The sequence below is a fragment of the Uranotaenia lowii genome, chromosome 2 (assembly GCF_029784155.1).
Source record: "Uranotaenia lowii strain MFRU-FL chromosome 2, ASM2978415v1, whole genome shotgun sequence".
In the NCBI taxonomy this organism is placed as follows: domain Eukaryota; kingdom Metazoa; phylum Arthropoda; class Insecta; order Diptera; family Culicidae; genus Uranotaenia; species Uranotaenia lowii.
In genome coordinates this window covers 413,046,458-413,069,628 of record NC_073692.1, presented here as the reverse complement: position 1 = coordinate 413,069,628, position 23,171 = coordinate 413,046,458, and the positions used below count along the sequence as shown (strand labels likewise).

Below are 23,171 nucleotides of genomic sequence, written 5' to 3'. Positions count from 1 at the left end.
TGCACTAGAATATTAATTTCTGAATCTTGCTTGAAATAAGCAAATAAAAAAAATAAAATAAAACGGTGTATCGGAATAAAACCAAAAAACATTTCAATCGAAAACGCTCACTGAAGAAGATAGTAAGTTGCTATCGAAATACCGGTATATATACTTTTCATTTACCGTGGTTGAAATATACTGCCGCTCATAGCAAGTCCGTCCCATTTGCGTTTTTGTTGAAATGAGAAAAACGGCATTGAAAAATCGTAAAAAGTCCAACGGTAAATCAGCACTTGGATGCGTTTATATACGAAATAATCAACAGAATCTGTCACTGCAACGGCCAATGAAAGATTTTCACTTTATAATGATAATTTTTGTTGTTTTGATTCTGTTGAAAATCATTTGCTGGGCCCTTATGGCTGTGGGACTGACATGCTATGATTTATGCCATATGGGACCGACTTGCGATCATTTGTTCAATGGGACAAAATTACTTGAGGTTTTTTTCAATGTTCATCAGAACAAAGTACTGAAAACAAAGTTTTCTCTTGAAACTATAGATAAAATTAAAGTGATTCCAGCGATAAACTGAAAAATGATGAAAATGCAAATGGGACGGACTTGCTATGAGCGGCAGTATAGGGAATCTTTCGATTGCTTTGATTCAGTCGACTTATTTCAAAAAATCAGGAAAAAACGAAGGCTTATCAGGTTATCAGGTTGAGCCTCCAAAAATCAGAATAATTCTGGAAAATCAGATCTCATGATTTAAGTTTTTTTTTTAAGATGGTTGGAATTTTTATTACCGTCAACTGGGGCAACATGCAACACTTTTCAACTTCAATGGCTTCTAAAATCTTAATGCTTACAGATAATCATACCCCTTGTACATCAAAAGTTTTAAGGTTGATGGGACACCAAACTGACCTAGTCAGAAAAATTATTGGTTTTACCAGTTATTTTTTAATTTTCAAAAACATTCGATTTTCACCCTACTAAGAAAAAGGGGTAAGTTGCAACAAACTCTGTAATTAATGGACAATCAAATGAAAACGTTTGAAACTTTATAGTGTTTTATATATTTGTGATGTCATAATGCATAAAACACCAAAAACACCAATTGCAGTAATTTTTGGTTTTGTTCGAATTAAATTTTACTTTTTTTCTGTCAAAAGAAAAAAGAGTTAATCTGTTGCATACATTTAGGGGTAAAAAATACTACAAAATATTCTATTATCTTAAATCATGTAAATAAATCTTAGGATGGTGGAAATTTTAATGTTAACAAATGCATAATGCAAAAAAAAACATATCCCAGCATTTGGAAACGCGATTTATGAGATTTAGTTCTGATCTGCATTTTGTTGCATTTTGCCCCAGTCAGCTAACTGAATTATAAAAATGTTTATTTAAAAAATTGGTGATTGTTCGAAAAAAAAATTATACACCAACAGTGTTGGTATCCGTCATACGAGGTACAGTTTTTTACGGCATCGAAAAATGTAAAAATTTGTTCATCTATTGCTCGATTTTTTAATTTTTTTTATAAGAATCAAAAACTTTAAAAAACTTTTTCACGATGTTAAAAACTATGTCATTATCAATTTGTTATCATTTAATGATAACTTTATTACAGTATATTGAAATAAAAATTGAATGAGTGTTGTGGTATACAAATGTTGCATCTAACCCTGCTTTTGCATGTTGCCCCGTTTGACGGTACTTGTCACAATTCGATCATTGTTTTGAACTGGATTGAAATTAAACAAACATTTCCTTATCGAATCCAATTTGTACATTTTGAAGCACGATCTTAATGATGTCCATATACCAGGTTTGAAATATTTTTTTTTAAATTTTTATTTCTCAAAACTTCAACTCCTCTGTTGAAACCCAGTGGACATTTTAATCACATTTCCACAGCCAGAACTTTAGTTAGCCTCCCGAAAAAAATTAAAGCATCTAGGGTAGATACTCTAGATTTCGACAGGAGCTAGTTTTCGACAAAATTTTAATGAAAGGCTTATCTTTCTGTTTGGTGGCTTATTGAATAGTAGTAAATTAATAATTTAAAAGTAACATTCTAAATCACCTGTGAAATTCAATGCCATCGACCAAAAAAGAATGATTTTGAAACCACGAAAAAAAACCCGTTTATTTGATTAAAAGCAAAATAAAAGGAATCAACGGATGGATAAGGTTCTGAAATCTATCTTTTCGGTAATTTATTTTATATTTTTGCTAACATTTAATGAAATTTCAATTGTTTTTTGAGCTGTCGAAAACTAGCTCTAAAAATTCACCTAATAATCTATTTTTTGACACCCATCTTCTTCGGTATGTTATGTTTATACTGTTTCCATGGTGTAAAAAACGCCGTGAAGTAGACAAGCAATTCCAATACGCAAATATTCATATTGCTGAGCTAACAAAGGAGGTGGAAATATGCTTGTCAAAAACTTAAACTTTTTGTGTCGAAAACTAAGATTGAATGTCGAAAACTAGATCATCGAGAGGTTTTAGTGAGAGGATAATAAAAACGTTGTTTTGAAACTTTTAATCATTAAAAAGGCAGAGAATGAAGAAAAAAGTCTGATTCAAATAACCAATCATATTTCAAATGAAAAACTTTAGTCAAATAGTTTATTATGGTTTTTCTGTCAAATCAAGCAAAAACTGTCGAAATCTAGGTATTTTACCCTAATTATTTTTCTTGTCTTTCTTCATGTTTTCAATCATTGCAACATAAACACATTTTGAAATGATCAGAAACTTAAACTGGTCGGGCCTACTGTGGAGCAGAGAACGCAGAGACATCGGGAACAAAAAAAAGAGAAGAAGCGTAGACCACCGATGGGCATTATAGTTAGAAGCACATGTGATAAAGAATCTGGATCCTTGTTGAGTTTTGTTTTCGTAATTTCGATCCCTCGTCCTTCAATGGTTAGATATGAGTAGGGGGAAGTGTTCCTAAATGCGCATGTTGGGTAATATGCGCATACAGCCGATTGGCGATTTGGCTGGAGATTCAACGTATCTAATCAGTGCAGTTTGAGGGTAATACGCTATTGAAACATGGCATAAAGAAATTTGATTGTTATATAAAGCCAAAAAAATTTAAAAATTCAAACAAGATTTTTGTCAGTTTTATTATAATATATTGAACTTTAATTATTGTGCGTACAGATTCTGTGAACATTACTTTAAATGGTTTTTCTTTCTTATTCATCGGGAAATCGGAAATTCAACTAATTGAAGCTTTTGGCAAGGTTGTAAATGATAAGATATTGGAATAAGAGACAGGTTCTGAATGCCCATATCAAGGCAGGTTAAATGCCTATATCAAGAAAAATAGATTAGTCTTATAAATTTTTTACTTTTCATCATAGAAACATCAAATCTACGCTCAAATCACGATCTTACAGCGAAAAAAGAAGAACTTTATAATGATCCGATGAAAATACGATATTAACAAAATATTACCATGAAATATGGCCATATGGCATACCTAATTATGTGTCTTGCAATAAAACTAGTGATGTAAGAAATTTCAACAAAATTTCAGCTTTGACGTATGCTTAACATCCGTTTCTACCATTTTCAATCAAATAATATCAAAATATTACAAGTGTAAATGAAATATAGCTAAAAACATAAATATGCGCATTTAGCCCGCCAGTTTCGGAAATCGGCTATTTTGACTTCTTTTATTAAAAAATTATTCTCACAAAAACTGTTAGAGATTTTAACAGAAAAACTGCTCTAACGTATGTAAAACAGATGTCCGCTCATGTGTATAGAGTTTGTTGGAATATAATTCACTAAAGGTTCTCGCAGCAGCTCTAGTTGGAGCAGGAGCAGGAGCAGAAATCGCTCTCATTTATCAGTAACATGGGAAGCGATAACATCGAGAGGGTCCTAGGACTGGAGTGGAACCCACGGCAGGATTGTTTCCAATTTCCTACCAGCCTACGTGGTGAGCTGGCGCCGTATGTTTGCGGCGAACGACGACCGACTAAGAGAATGGCTCTTCGATGTATTATGAGTCTTTTCGACCCATTGGGTCTTCTGTCCCCGTATACAATCCACGGGAAGATGCTGTTCCAAGATCTTTGGAGATGCGGCATACAATGGGATGACGACATTCCGGATGAAGCTTTCGAGAAATGGGTCCGATGGACAAAGCTTCTCCAAGAAATCAACAACCTTCAGATCCCCAGGTGCTACTGTGGTGGAGATCATGCTGGAGGGTACGAAACATTGCAGCTACATGTGTTCACCGATGCCAGTGAATTGGGCTACGGATGCGCGGCGTATTTCCGTGTCATCGAGGATGGAAAAGTGAAATGCTGCTTGGTGATGGCGAAGGCTAAGGTGGCCTCCCTCAAGGTGCAATCGATTCCCAGAAGAGAGCTTCAAGCCGCTGTGTTGGGTGCTAGGATGATGATAAACATTTGTTCTAGCCTAAGGTTGCCAGAATTTTTTCCACTCCCATCCGGGCCTAGCAATTCCGGGCATTTTTTCAAAAAAACCTGGCAAAATCCGGGCATGGATTTCAATTTTTCAAATCCAAAAACCGGGCAAAAACCGGGCAAAAACCGGGCAAAATTACGGTGTAATTATACATAAAAGCAAAGAAAAAATGCAAAAAAAATGAAATTAATATTTTATTAATGTAATTGCAGACTTCCAAAAACTTTTTGGAACACTTAAATATTTAAAGGTTTATAAAAGTAAATCAGCGAAAATATTTGAAGCAACCGTTGAAAATGTCCATACCGTTAATCGATTTTGTTGAAACTTACTCAAAAACTTTGATTTTTTTTCAGTGTTTTTGTGAAAATTGTGAAAAAATCCGGGCAAAATCCGGACTTTTTTCACGATATCCGGGCAACCGGGCCGGACCGGACTTTATCGAAATTTTGCATCAAATATCCGGGCAAACCCGGATAAAACCGGGCAATCTGGCAAGCTTATTCTAGCCACACGGTGGAAATTAAGGAGAAATTTCTTTGGACGGACTCTACCACCGTCTTGTCCTGGATTAGATCTGACCACCGAAAATTCAAGCAATATGTAGCCGTTCGCATCGGAGAAATTCTGACCTTAACAGATTCGGATCAGTGGCGCTGGGTCCCTTCAAAAGAGAACATCGCTGACTGTTTGACCAAGTGGAATAAAGATACGGATCCAAAACCGGATGGTCGTTGGTTTAATGGCCCATCATTCCTGTACGAACCTGTTGATAGATGGCCACAACAGAAATCACCGAATGAAAGCACCAACGAAGAGTTGAGAACCCACTACCTTTTCCACCACATTGATATTCCCATTCAGCTAATTGACATTGCTAGAATCTCTAAATGGACCATATTGGTACGCATACTGGCTACGGTTATAAGATTTATTTCGAATTGTCGTCGACGGAAGAAAGCATTGCCCATCGAGACGGTACCTTCCGTAGAGAATGTGAAGCGATACGTAATGCGAACCATCCCGAATATCGAAACACCGTTGAAGCAATCCGAATACCAATCAGCCGAAAATATCCTTTGGCGATTGGCTCAAAGTGAGCACTACCCCGATGAGGTGAAGGTGCTGATATCTAATCGTGAACGAGCCCTGAAGGATTTAATCAAAATTGAGAAATCTAGTTCATTGTATCAACTCTCCCCGTTTGCTGACGAATTTGGTGTTATTAGAGTGGAAGGAAGAACCGTGAATGCGCAGTACGCGTCCTTCGATTCCCGATTTCCAGTAATTTTGCCAAGAGAGCATCTAGTAACCCAAAGGCTTTTGGAGCATTATCACCGAATTTTTGGTCACGCAAACAGAGAGACAATTGTCAACGAGCTCCGTCAGCGTTTTCAGATTGCGAATCTGAGGTCCGCTGTTAACGAAGTATCGAAAAGCTGCCAGGTATGTAAGATTAAAAAATGTAAACCACATCCACCAAGAATGGCGCCATTGCCAGAGCAAAGATTGACACCGTATACCAGACCCTTTGCGTATACCGGTGTGGATTATCTCGGGCCGTTGGAGGTAACCGTTGGCAGGCGGAAGGAAAAGCGATATGTAGCGGTCTTCACATGCTTGGTAGTCCGTGCCGTTCACCTGGAGCTGGCGTACAGCTTAACGACGGATTCCTGCATAATGGCGATCAGGAGATTTGTGCGAAGAAGAGGTCCCCCACGCCAAATATTTTCCGACAACGGGACGAACTTTGTCGGTGCCGATCGCGAGCTTAAACGACAGATCAAGAGAATCAACGTCGACTGTTCCGACACATTCACCAACGCCCGAACAAGCTGGTTATTCAATCCGCCCTCCGCTCCCCACATGGGTGGAGTATGGGAGCGGATGGTGCGAAGCGTGAAAGAATCGATGAGAGCTCTCGACGACGGAAGGAAACTCAACGACGAGATTCTGCTGACGGTGTTGGCGGAAACAGAAGCTTTTATAAACTCTCGTCCACTGACGTACATGCCTCAAAGTTCGGCCGACTACGAAGCGTTGACACCCAACCACTTTTTGGGTAACTCCACGGGAGATCAGGACCCTATGCGTGATCCAATCAGTCTTAGCCAAGCACTGCAAAGCAGTTACCTTCGTTCGCAGTATTTAGCTGATGCTACATGGGACAGATGGCTGAAGGAATACTTTCCTAATATGAACAAGCGGTCCAAGTGGTTCGAAGATGTGGTGTCGGTTAAACTTGGAGACCTGGTGTATATTGCGGAAGGCAGTCGGCGTACCTGGATCCGAGGAAGGATCGTGGAGCTAATCCCGAACAAGGATGGAAGGATCAGACGTGTTGCAGTACAAACGGCATCTGGACGACTTGAGAGACCGGTGGCGAAGCTGGCCGTTATGGAGATAGGTAACGGTGAATCCGAGCAAGGCGATGCGGAGGCCGTTCCGGATTCAGGGGGTGGAGAATGTTCTGGCATCCCTGACGTCGCTGCATCTTAACAGACCTAACGGCCACGCTACGAACTGTCAAACCAGAAAACGGTTAGAAGTGAAAATTTGCGACGAACTGAGAAAGATTTTAGAGACGCTCTGCGTAAAATTTATATGTTACCGATAGTTTTAGTTTTTTAAAGTTGTTTGTGCCATTCCGCACACCGGTAAAAACCCGATCTAAGGCTGATACCACGCACAGTCGAGCATCCCTTTCAAAAGGGCCGATATAGGCCAGAAATCTACGCTCTTTATTTGTATAACTTGGCATCTAAACACGGATACTCCTCTTGTACTAAAGGAGACAAATCTTTGAGGATGCCAAGTTATACAAATAAAGAGCGTAGATTTCTGGCCTATATCGGCCCTTTTGAAAGGGATGCTCGACTGTGCGTGGTATCAGCCTTAGATCGGGTTTTTACCGGTGTGCGGAATGGCACAAACAACTTTAAAAAACTAAAACTATCGGTAACATATAAATTTTACGCAGAGCGTCTCTAAAATCTTTCTCAGTTCGTCGCAAATTTTCACTTCTAACCGTTTTCTGGTTTGACAGTTCGTAGCGTGGCCGTTAGGTCTGTTCAGATGCAGCGACGTCAGGGATGCCAGAACAGAGTTTTCAGACTCATATCTATTGGAATATGGGAGAAAATGAGTGTTTTCCTTAATATGCGCATATAGCCCGCCTCTCCCCTACTTTTGTACACAGAAATTCAATTTCAAATTTCTATGTGGCTTCATTTCTGATCATCGACCAAGGATGTAGCGCCTTTACTCGTTCTTGAAATGAAGAAAAGAACAAAGAAAAAATGTTACATAACACAAAACCTGTCGAGGGCTCTAAAAAACTCGAAAAGTTTTTTTTTAATTAAAAAATTACAATTTTCCTACAATTTATTACAACTACAACACGAGAAATCAATTTGTACTTTCAAGTTAAAATGATTCAAAGTCTTAACATTATTCTGGTTTCACAAACCCTGCATTAATAAATTTGAATAACATTCAATTTTTATGGTCGCAGCAAGCCAAAAACAACGTGCCTTATTATGACAACTACGAGGAAGAGAAAAATAACTTTCCCACACTAACGATTCCATGTGGAAAAATCTTCGCAAATCAATGAAAATATGGAATATTTTACATTTCACCCCAATGTTACATTAATAATTTTTCATGAAACAGTTGTTGGAAATTAAAATAACAGTTAAAAACAAAAAGGAACGCGATCATCAATTTACAGCAGCAACAACGGCACTCCACTTGTGTTACCCATGATCCGGACCAGATCAGATGATGTTATTTTAAACAGACAACTCGTTCTGTTCTGATTGAATTTGACACTTTATTTTCAACAAACGCTCACACTTCGAACTTCGAACAATTAATCTGCATTTGTTTATTTAAAATTTAAAATATATCAATTTTGGATAAAGTTTTCACAGCCGAAAACAAACTTATGTTGAGGGTTCAACACACGCCTACTCCTTTTTTCTTTTCTTAAAATACATAAGCGATGGAATCGAAAAGTTATTCTTTCTCTCCTTAATAAAATCCCGTAAGATCTGTCAAAAGTTGGGTGAAATTTAAGCTGCATCCTATTTGCACTGATGCTTAACCATCACCCAAATTCGGCAGCTTTTCCATCGCCTGTTGTACATTTTAAAAGCTCAAATCTATGAGCAGTTTTCGATCTGTTTTCAAAAGAACCAGTTCAGATTTGATTTTCTTTCCTTTTTTTTCGTTGGAAAAATTATAAATCCTTATATAATATATTATAATGCAAAACGAGGTAATTTGAGACAGTTTTAGACTGTTTCCGGCATGTTAAAGACAAATTTAGCTATTCAAGATAATAAATTAGCTAACGCCATTTCGTGGATTTGAACAACTCTGCAGCAATGGCATTCAATAGAAATGCTGACAAAATTTATTCAAAATTTCGAATTTAAAGCATAAATCAGTGTGTTTATTTTCGCCAAGCATCTAAATTTTTGGTTTGTTCTATCCAGGTACATAAATGTATTAATTTAGGGGTTTTACGAGTTTTTAGACAGCTCATTGCAAGAAAGCTTTTCAATAATTCTCCCAAAATATTTATGAATTTTAGAAATAGCTATTCGAGCAAATGATCTGTTTCAAATGGCTTTTAACATATAAAGACCTTTGAACTTTACTATTTATTTTTGAGCTTGAGCTTGAGCTTGGATAAACCGTACATTTCAGTAGTTGCTACTCCGTGATTGACAAGAACCATCAAAATTGCACATAGATCCAAATAAATGGGACTTGGGATTAGCTTACCATTTTCTGTGTGCACGTTTCGAAGGTTCCTTCTTATATGGTCAATAACGGCGCCGGCCACGTCCTTACGGTTCATCGGGGAAAGGGAAGGATTGTTAGTTCGACTTCCGTTGCTACTAGAGACCGAATACACCTCTAAATCTCCACGGTCGTCACAGGAAGGGTGGTTTGTTAGTGAGTAAGGTAAATAAGATCTGGATTCCCTTTGGGAAGGGATGTGATCTAAGCAAAGTTAAAAATCGTCGCGTCGCACACTATCGAGTACATCGCGTTTTTATACGTCCTAACTAACTTAGTACTTAGCACCGGCGTAACTCACCGAATTTTACCGCGCGCTTAAGACGAAAAGAGCAAAGCGTCCTAACGTGGCACTTTCAAACACGTACAATGCACTTGGCAACGATGCAACTCACCGAATTTTATCACGCGTTTAAAGTTTAAAACGAGAAGAGCAAGAACGATCTAGCGAGCAAAAAACGAACACCGAACCAACCGATCACGTCAATTATCCCCACACAAACACACACATACACAAACACACACAACGAACCGACCCTACTGACGAAAAAATGATCCATTACCGAACACTGCACAAGCCTTTGATTTGACCGGAGACTTAAAAAAAAAATGAAAACGCAAATTAACTCTTGCAAAAACTAAGAATAAAAGCTTTACAAAGCTACCGTTTGTTTGTAACACGAAAACTAACATTACATTGATTTTTCTTTTTCAGAATTTACAAAATCTTTAGATTTAGAAATTTTTACGATTTTTCATATTCATCGATGAACGTCAAAAGAAACACGAAACTAGTTTTAAGCTAAACTTTCAATGAACACCCCAACAAAAGCTCTGATATTTTCGAAATATCCGTGTAGTATAGAAAAAAAAAAAAAAATCACTACATTGATATTCAGAACTAAAGCGATTTAGTGTTATTCATTTCCGTAATAGGAGGTAAATAGTGCCTGTCAAATTTAAAATTCACTGTCTAGAAAAATGTAGTTAACATAAATGCTTCGAAAATCCGAAATTGATAAAATGGCGACAATAAAACAAAAAACTCTTTTTTTTTTGCTGTAGTGATCCTTTGAACTTTACTATTTATTTTTATTAATAAACTACTAAATATCTTTCACATCTGAATGACAGGTGGTTTCGCTGACGGAAGAAAAATGTGTTACCTGAGTAGGCTGTGTCGGTGCTCTAAATGTCTTTCTTTTTTTTCTCTCAATTCCTTTGCCAGGGAATTTCCTGCGGTGTGGCCGTGTACCAAAACCCATAACTCTTCCCATTTTCCTCAGCACCGAGAGAAGTCGTAGGGAAAAAAAATTCAGATCAAATCCCGATGCGTTTCTCCCTTTTGCTCACTGCACCACTTGTTTTCGATCGGCACCTTTTGAGTAAGGTGGACGAGAAAAAAACATAGAAACTGTGTAGAAAAACGTGAGTGGGACGCAGGCCGTGGAAAATAGTGGAAAACCGAAAACCCCCTGAGCGTGCCACAAATGTGCTGAAGATTGTTCGCTTTCTTCATTAGTGGCCATTTGGATCGGGATGCATGAGGTGTGAGTTGTGAAGGAAATGGTGTGTAGACACAAAAGTCAAAAATAAAAATCCGGTTTCCCTGAGGAGGCGAGGAAAGAGATGGAGAGAAGAAAATAGCGAAGAAAAATGAGCACGAGCCTGTTAATTAACATTCCGCTTAAATCACGCGAGACGTGAAATGTTGAGGAGATCATCAGATTCGTTTTTTTTTTATATCGTCGTTCCATTTGTGGCCTTTTTATTCATTTACTAATTTTGGATTATGTTTCCATCACTTGCGGGTGCTTAAAAATAGATAATTTTATATTTTTTTTAATCTTATAGCGATATTAAAGGGGTTTCTTATTGAGTGCTTGAAAACACATAAAATGGTGTGAAATTTAATGTGAATTTGTTTCTTACTGTACGAGTTATAGTCGTCTGCCCATAAAATCCTACATGCTAGTAGCTTCTTCCATTACAAGCAAACAGTTCATCATAAATTAACGGTTTATATGGAGTCAACCTCAAACTCATCAGGAACTTCTTTCGAGCTATCTCTAGTCCGTTGATATGAATGTTGTAATATGGACGCCAAGCAATACTGGCGTACTTCATTGCGGATCCACCGTAAATTGACACATTCCAAACATTGAATTAGTATTTGCTACAAGTTTTTCTATGTGCTTCGAAATGTTCAGCTCTGAGTCCAACTCTTCTCCAAAGTCTTTTATTGAGGTTTGCCGTGCAACAATAGACTGAGTCGATTTGGGGTCATTTTGGAATTCCTCAAACCCTGGGGTCTAAAAAGCTTCGTCTTGGTCCAAAACTCATCCACGATTTTTTGCAAAATTTTTAAGTAACGTTTACATGAGTAAATTTGAGCTTTTAGGTTTGTATGGGAAAATTGAATATTTTGTTCTGAAAAATCAACATCATTTTTGTTTCGTCTGTGGAGCCGAGCTAGATTATGGTTTTTGTGCCAATTTATAAAATTCTCAAAGGAAATTTTCCGCTGAACAACTTTGTCGAAGACCGTAACTTCGTATTCTATTAGGAAAAAAAGTTATTAGCTGTTTAACAGGGGTATGTCTTTTCGCATTGATTTACAGTAAATGCAATTAACATCACTGCTTGAGCCTCGCTAGACACCCTGCAGTGATGTCAATTGAATTTATTGTTTATCAGTGCGAAAAGATATACCCCTGTTAAACAGCTAATAACTTTTTTTCCTAATAGAATACGAAGTTACGGTCTTCGACAAAGTTGTTCAGCGGAAAATTTCCTTTGAGAATTTTATAAATTGGCACAAAAACCACAATCTGGTTCGGTTCCACAGACGAAACAAAAATGATGTTGATTTTTCAGAACAAAATATTCAATTTTCCCATACAAACCTAAAAGTTAAAATTTACTCATGTAAACGTTACTTAAAAATTTTGCAAAAAATCATGGATGAGTTTTGGACCAAAACGAAGCTTTTTAGACCCCAGGGTTTGAGAAATTCAAAAATGACCCCAAATCGACTCAGTCTAGTGCAGGGGTGGCCAGGATTTTCAACAGGCGGGCCAAATTTTTAGTACTGAGACTTGGCTGCGGGCCACACAACAAATTTTTCTTTAGTATTAAGTGTAAACGAACTTCAGTGGGTTACTTAAAGTGTAAATTTATCCAAACATATTTTTAACATGTTAAAAAAAAAGATTTTCGAGATTCAGTATAGATTTTTATCAGTTTCTCTTTATTTGATCAAAATAAAAAATTTAAGTGTTTAATATACTTTTAACGAGTTAACTGGCAAGATTATGCCTTCCAATTCTGATTCAAAACATGTGTTATGAATTAAATTTGATTTCCTTGAAAATACTTCATACACATAGCGTTTCTAGCAATTTTAAATTTTCTGGGCTTATTCATCCCATAAAGATCACTCTGCAGGACGGGATTTTCAAAACAAAATACCCATCCTAAGCTTTCCGCATTTTAGATGAAATTTTCTTACGCTTTTAAATGATAATAATAAAAAAATAATATGAAAAGAGCTCTTCCTTGTTATGTTCTTGTGTTGTTCTTTAAGAAGCTTTCAAAATTTGGACATACCTAATCTAAATGTTTAAAATTTTAATGAACGTTTTTTTTTTAATTTAAAGCCGTTCATAAAATGAATAAAAATATTTTTTTTTCAAATTATCATTGTCATTTTACCTTTTTAATATAAAAAAAACAAGAAAAAGCAAATGACTACGAAAAACATGTTTTTTAAAAAGTCCCCTTTCTCCGTAATATGTAAGTACCAAATTAGCTCAAATTGAAATTTAGATGAATTTTACCTAACTGAATATTTTAATGGCAGAGTCTGGCTTTAAAAATATGATCACTTATTATTTAGGCTGCTTATTTCATATTTTTTTTAATTATTTATATTATTTATATTTATTTTAATTCTCTCCTAATTTTTGGTGAACTTACAGATAAAAAAGCTCCACAATCTTAGGGGAACTTCATATAAGTCATATCGCCTGTCAAGTTGTCTTTGGTGGAGCTTTTGTGGTTAATTTGGAGAGAAAATGCATTTTCTAACAAAAACAAAGCACATTATTTAGCGATCAGCGTTTAATGCCCAACTCTGTCTATTAGTTTATATACCATTGTATGTATGTATATAAAAAATACCTTGACCTTTTTCTGTTGAAGTTAAGTACAAATAAAGTGTGTGAGTTTTCATATTTTTTTAATCAATTTTAACATGCTGAATAATTTTTGTTGGTAAACAAAGTTTCGAAAATAGGATTCGAATGACAAATAGTAGAAGTTTTGTTCCAATATAACTCTGATAATGCTGTGATAACAAAATAATGTGATAATTTTGCAAACTAGATTTCAATTATTTTGAGCTTTTGTTTTCCTGTTTGATTTGTTCCAATCGAAGCTGACAAATAAAATTTCGGACAATAAAGTCAAAAGATACTAAATTTATGTTTTGCAAAAATCAAATCTTGTGGTGACTTGAAATAAGCAGAATTTTCAGCTCAAAATAAACATAAATATTTTTTTTACTTTTCCATTATAATTTTAATGTACTGAGTTATTCGAGTTCTTTCCTAATTTACGAGCATATTTCCCTGACACCTTCCAAACTCTTCAAAAATAGACGAGTTTCCGCTTGAAGACTCTCAACGCTCCCAGAATAGTGGAGGCCACTTTCAATAACATTTGTATGATTCAACTAAATAGCAAATATTTATTGCATAATACGTGATTGCAAAGTACAAACAATATGTAAAATATTGTAAAAATTGAAGAATATGAAAATGTCTCACTTTTGTTTGATATAGTCGATTCTTTAAATGATGTAGAAGGAAAACATCCAATTCTGAAAAATGCTTCGCGGGCCACAAAAAGACAGACGCGGGCCACATGTGGCCCGCGGGCCATGGTTTGGCCACCCATGGTCTAGTGCAACAATCAAGTAATTTCTCAGGCGATATTCGTAGATGACGATGCTCGAGTGGTTGTCTAATCGGGATAGCGCACGGCACCCTTCCAAATAAAAAAAAATTCAAATCCAATCATTTTCCGAGAAAAAGTAACCACACTGCATTTAGAGTCGTTGACTTTTAATTCAAGCCTGCTGCTGCCTTCCGTGAACCTGTGTAAAGCATTTTGCAGAGTCATGCTATCTTTTGGGTGTCGAATACCACAGACAGCACTTCAGGAAACTTGTTCATAACAGTGCAGTGATGGTAAGAAGGGGTCCCAAGTGACTCCCTTGTGGTACACCACTGTTGATCGAGAAAGTCCTGGATCTCACGATCTCAAAAACGCAATACGTAAATTGCGTTCTTTCGATTATGAGCGAATCCATTGTAGTGCCGTTTATTCCATTTATTCCATTTTGGCACAGTACCGACAGAAAAGAGCTTCAATGTTGATCACATCGAAGACTTTGTACATGACGGAGCACAAAGCATCGACTTGTAGACGTTCCATCATCCATTGTGAGACTCTTGAGTCAAACTACGATAAATTCGTTACGGTTGAGCGCCTTTTAAGGAAGCCACGTTGAACACTTGAACATTTGAAATTTTTGTTTCTATCCAAGAGTACATCTGGTCATAGACAATGCTTTCGAAAAGTTTGGGTATAGCTGAAAGGATTGCTACACCACGATAGTTTTCGATGGAGATCATAGAACCGCTCTTATATATAGGCACTATAAGTTAAATCTTCCACAAGTTTAGAAAAAGTGCTTCATGAATCGAGGCAGTAAACAGAATCAATAAGGGCTTTTTGAGCGCCTTTACACATTTTTGAAGGAGTGTGTTAGGGATTCCAACTGGGCAATGTCCTTTGGCTTCGTCAAGTATTGAAATTATTAGATTAGGGAAGGTTTCGACTGACAGAAGAAATTCCTGTCTTGTTCCTACAGAATTCAAAATATACACACGACGGAAAATTTCAACAGAAAATTTAGAAACATCTTCCATCCATACTGCTTTTTAACTGTTTGAATAATTTTTGGGTTAAACTCCGTTTGGAGGTTAAATTCCTCGATGAGAGTCCAAAAATGTCACGTAAAATGTGCTTCTCTAAACTCAAAATTTTAAATTCCTAATCAAATTCCAATGAACGACTAAAGTGTATCAAAAGTAATAGTCTTGACTCTGAACTAAGGCCAAAACCTCGAAATCTTATCCCAGGTCCACAATTCTACTACAGTTTTTTTCAAAAATTATTTTTACTTGTTGGTATATATTTAAAAACTGCACTCGAAAATCGCTATCAAAAGCAATTCACAAAATAGTTGGTGAATGAAATTAGGGTACAGTTCTTAGTCCCGAATATCGAATTTTCAATAAGATAAGGTTGCCAGATTTTGTCCGAATGTTTTCACTTTATTTGAAAAATGAAAGAAAAATTCGAATTGCGTCATGTAGATATTTTGCGTCCAAAACAATTTTTTGAACGAATTTTATCCAAATAAACTGGCTGCAGCGTTTCGAAGAAAAAAACAATTCTCGATTTTTTTTTCTTCATGATTTTGAATAGCTTCTAAATTTATCTGGATGTTGCCCAGATTTTGGGTTGAAAGTTTTGAAATCGAATGCCTGGATTGTGCAAGGTTTTTAAATAAAATAGCCCGAATTTTCCCTGCCCGAATAAGTGTGGAAAAATATCTGGAAAGCTTAGCTTTGAATAATTTTCGAAGTTCTGGTTCCAACTTTTTATAAAAATCAAAATTTATTGCCTGTGATAGGATTGTGAAATCTTAATCCAGATTTTGATTTTCAGTTCTGTTCATCATTGGGACAAAATCCTGATTCGAATCTTGGTTTTGCATTTGAAACCTCATTAGATGGTTTTTTTTCCATGTTCAAAAATTATCATTCCGGATTATTGAAAGAAAACATTTAAAATTTTTTAATATGAGGCCCTTAAAACCAAAGGGGTATAAGTGACGAAATGATCGATTTTAAGTTTATAATGGTAAACGTTTTTTCATATTCAAAACTATATTTGGTAATTTATTGAGACTTTTGGAATATTATTTAAGTACTTTCTCGTTTGATAGAAATAAGGAAAAAAAACGGAAAATATATGGAAAATGACCAAACACAAAAACTTAAAAGTTAATTAGCTTTTATGCACTTATACCCCTTTGGTTTCAAGGGTTCATTAAATTTTGAAATTCTTACTCAAAACACTTAATTGAATGCCCACACAAAACTGATTCGCAAAATTCGAGTTTTCATGAAAGTTTAATCTGATAGAAAAGCTTAAATCTGACAAAATAAGCATAAATCTGAAAGATGTTCTCCACACGACTTCTATAACGTTGCATGGGTTTGAGATTTCGTCGCTTTAAAAAGAAATGAAATTTATGTATGTATAATGCGTCCACTTTGGTAGGTCATCCAAGTAACAATCTTAGCTTTATTACGGTCAGCAAAATTTCGTAAGGACTAAGGCGCATTCCTTAACATCACCAGAAATCCAATAAAGCCAAAAATCTGGCAATTTGGCCCTATCCTAGAAACGTCATCATGATCAATTTCGACAAAATCATGATGTTTTAAAGTTTTGGTCACCAAAGCTTTTATTGAGCTATTTTTGAACATGTATGCAATTTTTGGTTTATCGATTCTGAGAGTTCTGGGAGTTTTTTTTAGGTAAAATGTGTATTAAATAGTATCTTAAAATAAATGCGCCTCGTCAAATCTGATGGTCAATCATGTTAAAATTGATGAAAAATAGGCCTGATTTTTTTTTTCAAATGCCTGCATTGTGAATCCATCAATATGGTTTTGCCATTTGGTGCTCTTCAACTTTGCAACCAAAATGGCGTTAGTAAACTCAATGCTAAATAGCATTTTTGTTGTCAGATAAATGGCTTATTAGTTTTATAATGGGAGCCATATTAAAAGCTAAAACTTAACGTTTCTCTTGCAAGCCAACCAATTACACGCTTAGGATGAGTTCCTCATTACTGAATTGTTATTCATTAATGGACTAAATGAGGACAGACTTCTTGAATGAATTTTTTTTTTCAGGAATTTACCACTTAGGGCATTCTTCCCTATTCTTGAATGAAAAGAGAAAGGTTGTGAATGACCCGTGGAATAAACCATGAGTTGAAGTCGAATTTCGTTGTCTGACGCCATCTTAAAATTCAATCTAACAGCTTCCGCTGAACTTTAAAATGTTGTAAATGACTTAAAATCGCATGAAACCTTAACAATATTGGTATTGGATGAAAGGGTCGATCCGTTGCCTAGAAGCTTTTCATCAAACAGCTCCGGAATGTCCTCCTTGTTCGGCGACTACAGCTCCGGGACACCAAACGATTGCGGACACTTTTGATTTAACGTGCAATGGTGAATCTTACCGCCTAAAGGTTTTCTTTCGTCGATTGTTTTCTTACGTTGTTGATACGGTTTTCGTTTCTTCGGTTTTTGTTTATCTTTTTTCATCCCATGTGTGCGTTTGACATCTACACTCTAAATTCTAAACGCTCATTATGTGGTCTATTGTAAACTCTAATGGTAGGACATGCTCAGAAAAAAATAGAAACCCTGACTTTATTATAATGCTACAACTTTTGTTATGTAAATTATTCTCAGAAATTCAAATTTCCAGTCGGGTTTGACCGGATACAACTGAAAGAATTGTGGTTTCTCCCATTTATCCAGAAAAAACTTTCATATAAAGTTCTTGTTTGATCAACAACTTTTTTTTAGAAAGTAAATTTTATAGCTATCGATCTGAAATTACGAGCGTTGTTTGTTCAAAGCTTAAATTTGATTTTAGTTTTTTTTTAAATCGATCGCAGTTCAAGTGAAATATGAAGCAATTGTTCAAATCGATAAGATCCATTTGATAATGTTAAAGGGAGCCAAACAGATCACTTCTTAATATCTTTTCATCTGAAAAGGTACTTTTCAAATGATTTAATGTGTTAAGGAGCCTTTCAGTTCGTTAAATGGAATAGTGCTGTACAAAAAATCTGTCTTACAAAGACTTCTTCTTCTTTTTCTTTAACCAACATAGATAAAACATGTAATGATCTTTCCATAGTTGGTGATACTAGCTTGTCTTTGGTTCTGACTATTTCAAATTTTTTTTTTGAGTATGCAAGAGCGAGAGGTTGCTAGTTGAACTTAAAGAGTATCTTACTAACAATCCTTCCCTTTCCTCTTAGACTACTAGGACGTGGCCGGCGCCGTTATTAAACATATAAACCATATTAAAAAGGGAGAGCATCAGTTTTCTACAATGAGAATGGCTGCTTATCCCAAGCACCATTTTTTTGGACTTTGTGCAAAATTGATGGCCTCGATTAATCACGGAGTAGCAACCATTGGCGACGTGGACCATGTTCTGCTTAGCCACGCCAGCGATCATGGAATCCGAAATGTATAGTTTGAAATCAAATGAAAAAAATACGAAGTTTTACTAGAATATATTTTTAATAAAAAAGAAAATCTGTGAATGAAGCATTTCGAGTTCAATGATTTGAGTTGGATATGAGTAGTCAATAAAGCTAAGCTAAAGCTAAGCAAGGCCAAAACATGCAATGATCCTGGAAAATAAAAAAAAATACGTCTTTCACTTCCATTTTCCACGTAATCTCTGTTTCATTCAAATACGCATTGAAGATATCACTACGGACAAGCCAACTGTGTGGTAAATAGCGCAAAAGATTCTGGAACAAGGGGTGGAATAAAGCGTGGAGTTCCTCACCAAACGCTTCATGTGCTTTATGTGCAATAAGTATATTTAAAAATAATACAATTCAAAAGTCTAAAATAATTTAAAAAAAAAGATTGGTTATTGTCAACAGGACGCATTCTTTGCTGATTTGGAACCGTACATCTAAAGTCGGCAGAAGCCAGGCGGTGATGCTGTTTTGATATCGGAACCTACTGTTACCGGAAATTCTTATTTGTTTCTTCCCACATCCTGTAGTTTTTTTTTGCTACAACACACTTCACAATTTTGTACACCTTTACGGTTATTTTCAAATAGATTCGATACTGGTTCTTCCTTTATTAAACCTTTTTCTTCCTTAGTTAGAAAGACTTTGAAACGGAGTGAAAATTTTTGACGTCTGCGCGAGTCAACGCCTACTCGAATTCTTCACAAAATTCTATGTTACAAGAACTGGGACATACAAAAAAAGCTAGGTCCTGGGTAGTTTTGGTCGAATAACACAGATATGAATTTCTGAGAAAATATCAATTAGGATAAGTATAATTTCAGGTTCTCAAATCTGCGGCTAAGCATAATTTGATATTTCAAGTCTAAATTTTCCCAATGTTTCATTGTTGTAAGTTTTCAGAACCAAAAGTGTTAGAATAAAGCTTTCAACCCAGTGCACAATTTTAAGATTACATGTCATAAAATTCATAAAATGAATAGGTGCTGCGGTATACTTCTTTGTGTTTTGGGCAAGGTTTCGTGATACAAATAAAAAGTATTCTATCAATTGTCCAAACAAGCTACTCTGAAATTCGCTTTCTTCCATGGACAAATTAACAGGGTTTTTATTATGGGCTTAGTCAGATTACGTTGAGTTCATCTATTCGTAAGCAAGATTAAAAATTTCAATTTTCTAGTAGGAAAGATGTTTTTTTAATCCACGCATTTAAAGTGAAGATTAATTTTATGAAAATCACCCCATAAAACTGTTTCATCTGCCAGAACGTGCAAAAGTTCAGCATAGCCGCGTTGATCGCAACAGGTGTTCAAGATTGGGTAAAAACCGGCCGAAGGATCACACAAATGAGCCGTCAAATGATGCAACATTCTTGCGCCCAAAACGCGCGTGACTTGCGTATTGCGCAAAAACGGCGTTTTTTTTTGCGTACATACGAGCCAGCAAGATTCGGTGTATATACAACACACTACGAGCTGCTTCGTTGGCTTTGATTCGATAGAAGAAGACTCCGGCGTGAAGTGGACTGGCTACTGGCGCTTAATGTCTAGTGTGCAGTCAGTTGAATTTATGTTTTTATTTTTAGAACTACGGCTGAATGCATTAATGCATCGTTTGACAGCAACAGCAGCTGTCAGTGCGTTTGTTGACATCCCATTTTCGCCGAATTCGAGCGAATGTATTTTGCGCATGTCCCACCGGAGAATTCGGCTTAGTTCATCCTCTGTGAGATCACTCTCAGAAGGGTATGTAATTGAGCTGATGCATCTATTAGGCGAGTTGCATCGCTCCAATGCAGCTGACTTAAACCCTGAGGCCCATCATCACGTTCTGGCCCATCTCGTCTAACTTTGAACGCCTAGATGATTATCTAACCTGACTAGTCGAATTCATCGTGCGCTAGTCAACTTTGCACATTAAATTTGCTGATCCTACCAGTCAGTTCGATTTTCGCGGTGCTCTCTAACGGTCGTAATCGAGCAATGTAAAAGTCCCGGTGTTTCCAAATTTGCCTCGTTTAGTACGTCCAGTAACATTTCAGCCACCGTCCTCTGATCACGAAACCGAGCAAAAAGGTCACTCCAGAAGAAGCGTTTCCAAACCCCGTGAGAAAAATAGGAACTTAGAAAAACTCCAAACCCAGTGAAAAGTTAAAACCAACAAAAATCTAAAATTTTCTCTGTACCCCTCCGAATTTGAATACGTAATCATCATCGTGTGCGTGTGTCGTTGTGCGTATCTGTCCCAATCTAGGTCGCCGTATTAAGCTACAACGAAAAAGAAGTGCTTAATCGCTAATAAGCCAGTGTTCCAAGCTTAAGGAAGTTAGTACAAATCTCAAAAAGCCTCAAAGATGCCTTTCAAGCCAGCCGAAAACCCCAAGTGCCCCAAGTGCGGCAAGTCGGTCTACGCGGCCGAGGAACGAGTCGCCGGAGGCCACAAATGGCACAAAGGATGCTTCAAGTGCGGTAAGTAGTACCAATCTTTAAATCGATTTATCTATTGGGGCACCTCGTCTGTGTGATGTTACGCAATTTGTTGATTTTCTTTCGATAGTCGTTGTGGAAATTTTGGGGTTTTTGTGTAAAAAAATCTAGATTTGAAAATAAAACTCCTATGGCAATAAACTTTCCATCAAGGCTTAACGAAGGGTTTAAAAAAAGCATTTTTCGGTAATTTGATAATTTAACTTTTTTTTAGTTTAAGCAGACTAATATCAGAAATTTTGAATTGTTTTTTTTTATGAAAAATATAGATTTGAAGACTCGGCTCGACTCCTTTTTCAGAATTATTCCTAAAATTGCTAATGCATACAATAAAATATAGTCTGGATCAATATCAGATAAGATTGAATCGTTCTTCGAGAGGATACAAATTACTTTAAGAGATTGTGAAGGACATTTGCATCCTTAGCGTGAGGGTTTAGTACCCTTGGCGAAATTTTTTTGTGACACTGATCTATTTTTGAAGCGTAAATATTTGCATTTAAAAATTTAAGGCAACGAATTCAAACATATTCAGAAATATTGAAACCAACCTCACAGACCACCATAATGCACATCTTTGGGATTGAAATTAATCAGCAATCGTGTCAAAGTGCTGCCATGTGAAATTCTAATCTAAATTCAAAATAAAAGAAATCAAATGAAATTTTATCTTTCATGCATAATATATCCAAGGTTGCCGAAAAAAATCATTGTTCATGTTAAAAATATATTTATGTTTCTGTGATTTTACCCAAAAAATCATTGAAGGTTTTCTGAGATTCTATTTCTATAAGTTTCATTGGAAAGTCAAGAGGAAATCGGTTTAAAAAAACAATAAACATTACCACTCCTATCATATTTCAACAATTCACAAATGGAAATCCAAAAATGATATTCACTTAAAAATTTTAAATCGGGAGAATTTGTATTAAATTTCTTTAAAAAGTTTTGAATCTGAAAATATTTCTAAATTGTGTATTTTGTGGCAAAGATTCTTTGAGAAAAATTAGCTAATTCTGTGAAACTAAAGAATCTTTAGCCGCAAGTTTTCCAAAAATAAAGTTTAAAAATAAATATACAAATAAAAATGTAGCGGACTAACTAGCGAATAGCGTCTTAATGCCGACCTCTGCTAAAGATTATTCTGTAACTTTGGCAACCTTGAAATCCCTTGAAAAGCTCTAAACGATAATGTATTTAATAAATTTACGCTTTGTGAGGTTTGAAATTTAGGGAACAATCATAAATCGTGGGTTAAAGAAAAAACTTTGAAGGTAGTTTTGACTTTGTTGCCGAATAAAATAAACCTTTCAAAAGAACTTAATGGGCATAATATCAGCAACTCACAATAGAGCAATTTTTGTTTTTCACGACCAAACTTAGGCTTCTGTCCCGAAAATTTTGTGGAGAAACAGTTAATGAATTCATTCATAACCGAAATTATGGCCCTGTGAATAGTGGAAGTTAGTTTTTTAGTGGAATAATGTTTAGGCAAAATGTTTAATGGTTTATCGAAAACTACAGTGGGAACAAAAGTGGCCAATTTAAAAAAAATCCACCATTACAAGTAGGTCATCGGCCACCGGATTATACAAATGTCGAACTCGGGTTCAAATGACGGCTGAAAACTTCTAAGAATTGTTGTTTTACTTATGGATTATTGTCTGTTATCATTCATTTTCCTTTTTTTCCAAGGTGGCGGTCCGTCCCTAGATTACTTCAGATAAAAGGGGTTCTACTAAATCCAAACCTAAGTGTTCATGAATTGGCCCAGTGCTGTTTGTATAGTGGTTTTGTTTAACATTGATACTTTTATGGTTGAGAAATAAAACTCAAGTTTTTGGATGCTTTTCAACATGGCGTTTTGGCGTAATGGCAAAATTTTACGACGGAATAAGTGAATTTTTAGTTAAAGTTTACGTTGAACACATTGATGCCATCAAATTCAAAAGAAGTGGAAGCTTTTTGGG

The 23,171-nt window shown here is 36.0% G+C and overlaps 2 protein-coding genes across 13 annotated transcripts in view; both read left to right on the top strand.

Annotated features, from left to right (window-relative positions):
• Nucleotides 1-23,171, top strand: part of LOC129749546 (muscle LIM protein 1) — a 74,761-nt gene that overhangs the window by 10,904 nt on the left and 40,686 nt on the right. For 11 of the 12 annotated variants that reach the window (XR_008738079.1, XM_055744538.1, XM_055744542.1 and 8 more), the window contains exon 2: nt 20,969-21,183. Coding sequence is in view for 11 of the 12 variants with exons in the window: in XM_055744538.1 (XP_055600513.1) it covers nt 21,069-21,183 (115 nt within the window). In the remaining variant the exon portion in view is untranslated. Of the gene's footprint in view, nt 1-20,968; nt 21,184-23,171 lie in introns of those variants that run through there. The other variant, XM_055744545.1, reaches the window with a different exon arrangement.
• Nucleotides 3,877-6,957, top strand: LOC129743394 (uncharacterized). Its single transcript, XM_055735390.1, has 2 exons — nt 3,877-4,412; nt 5,034-6,957. The coding sequence occupies exons 1-2, from the start codon at nt 3,877-3,879 to the stop codon at nt 6,955-6,957; spliced, it is 2,460 nt and encodes an 819-aa protein (XP_055591365.1).

Bases quoted from the DNA above. Each gene is read 5' to 3' on its own strand.
- LOC129743394 (XM_055735390.1), top strand. From the start codon at position 3,877: ATGGGAAGCGATAACATCGAGAGGGTCCTAGGACTGGAGTGGAACCCA. The intron at 4,413-5,033 runs GTTGGGTGCTAG...GTCCTGGATTAG, and splicing joins AGAGAGCTTCAAGCCGCTGT to ATCTGACCACCGAAAATTCA.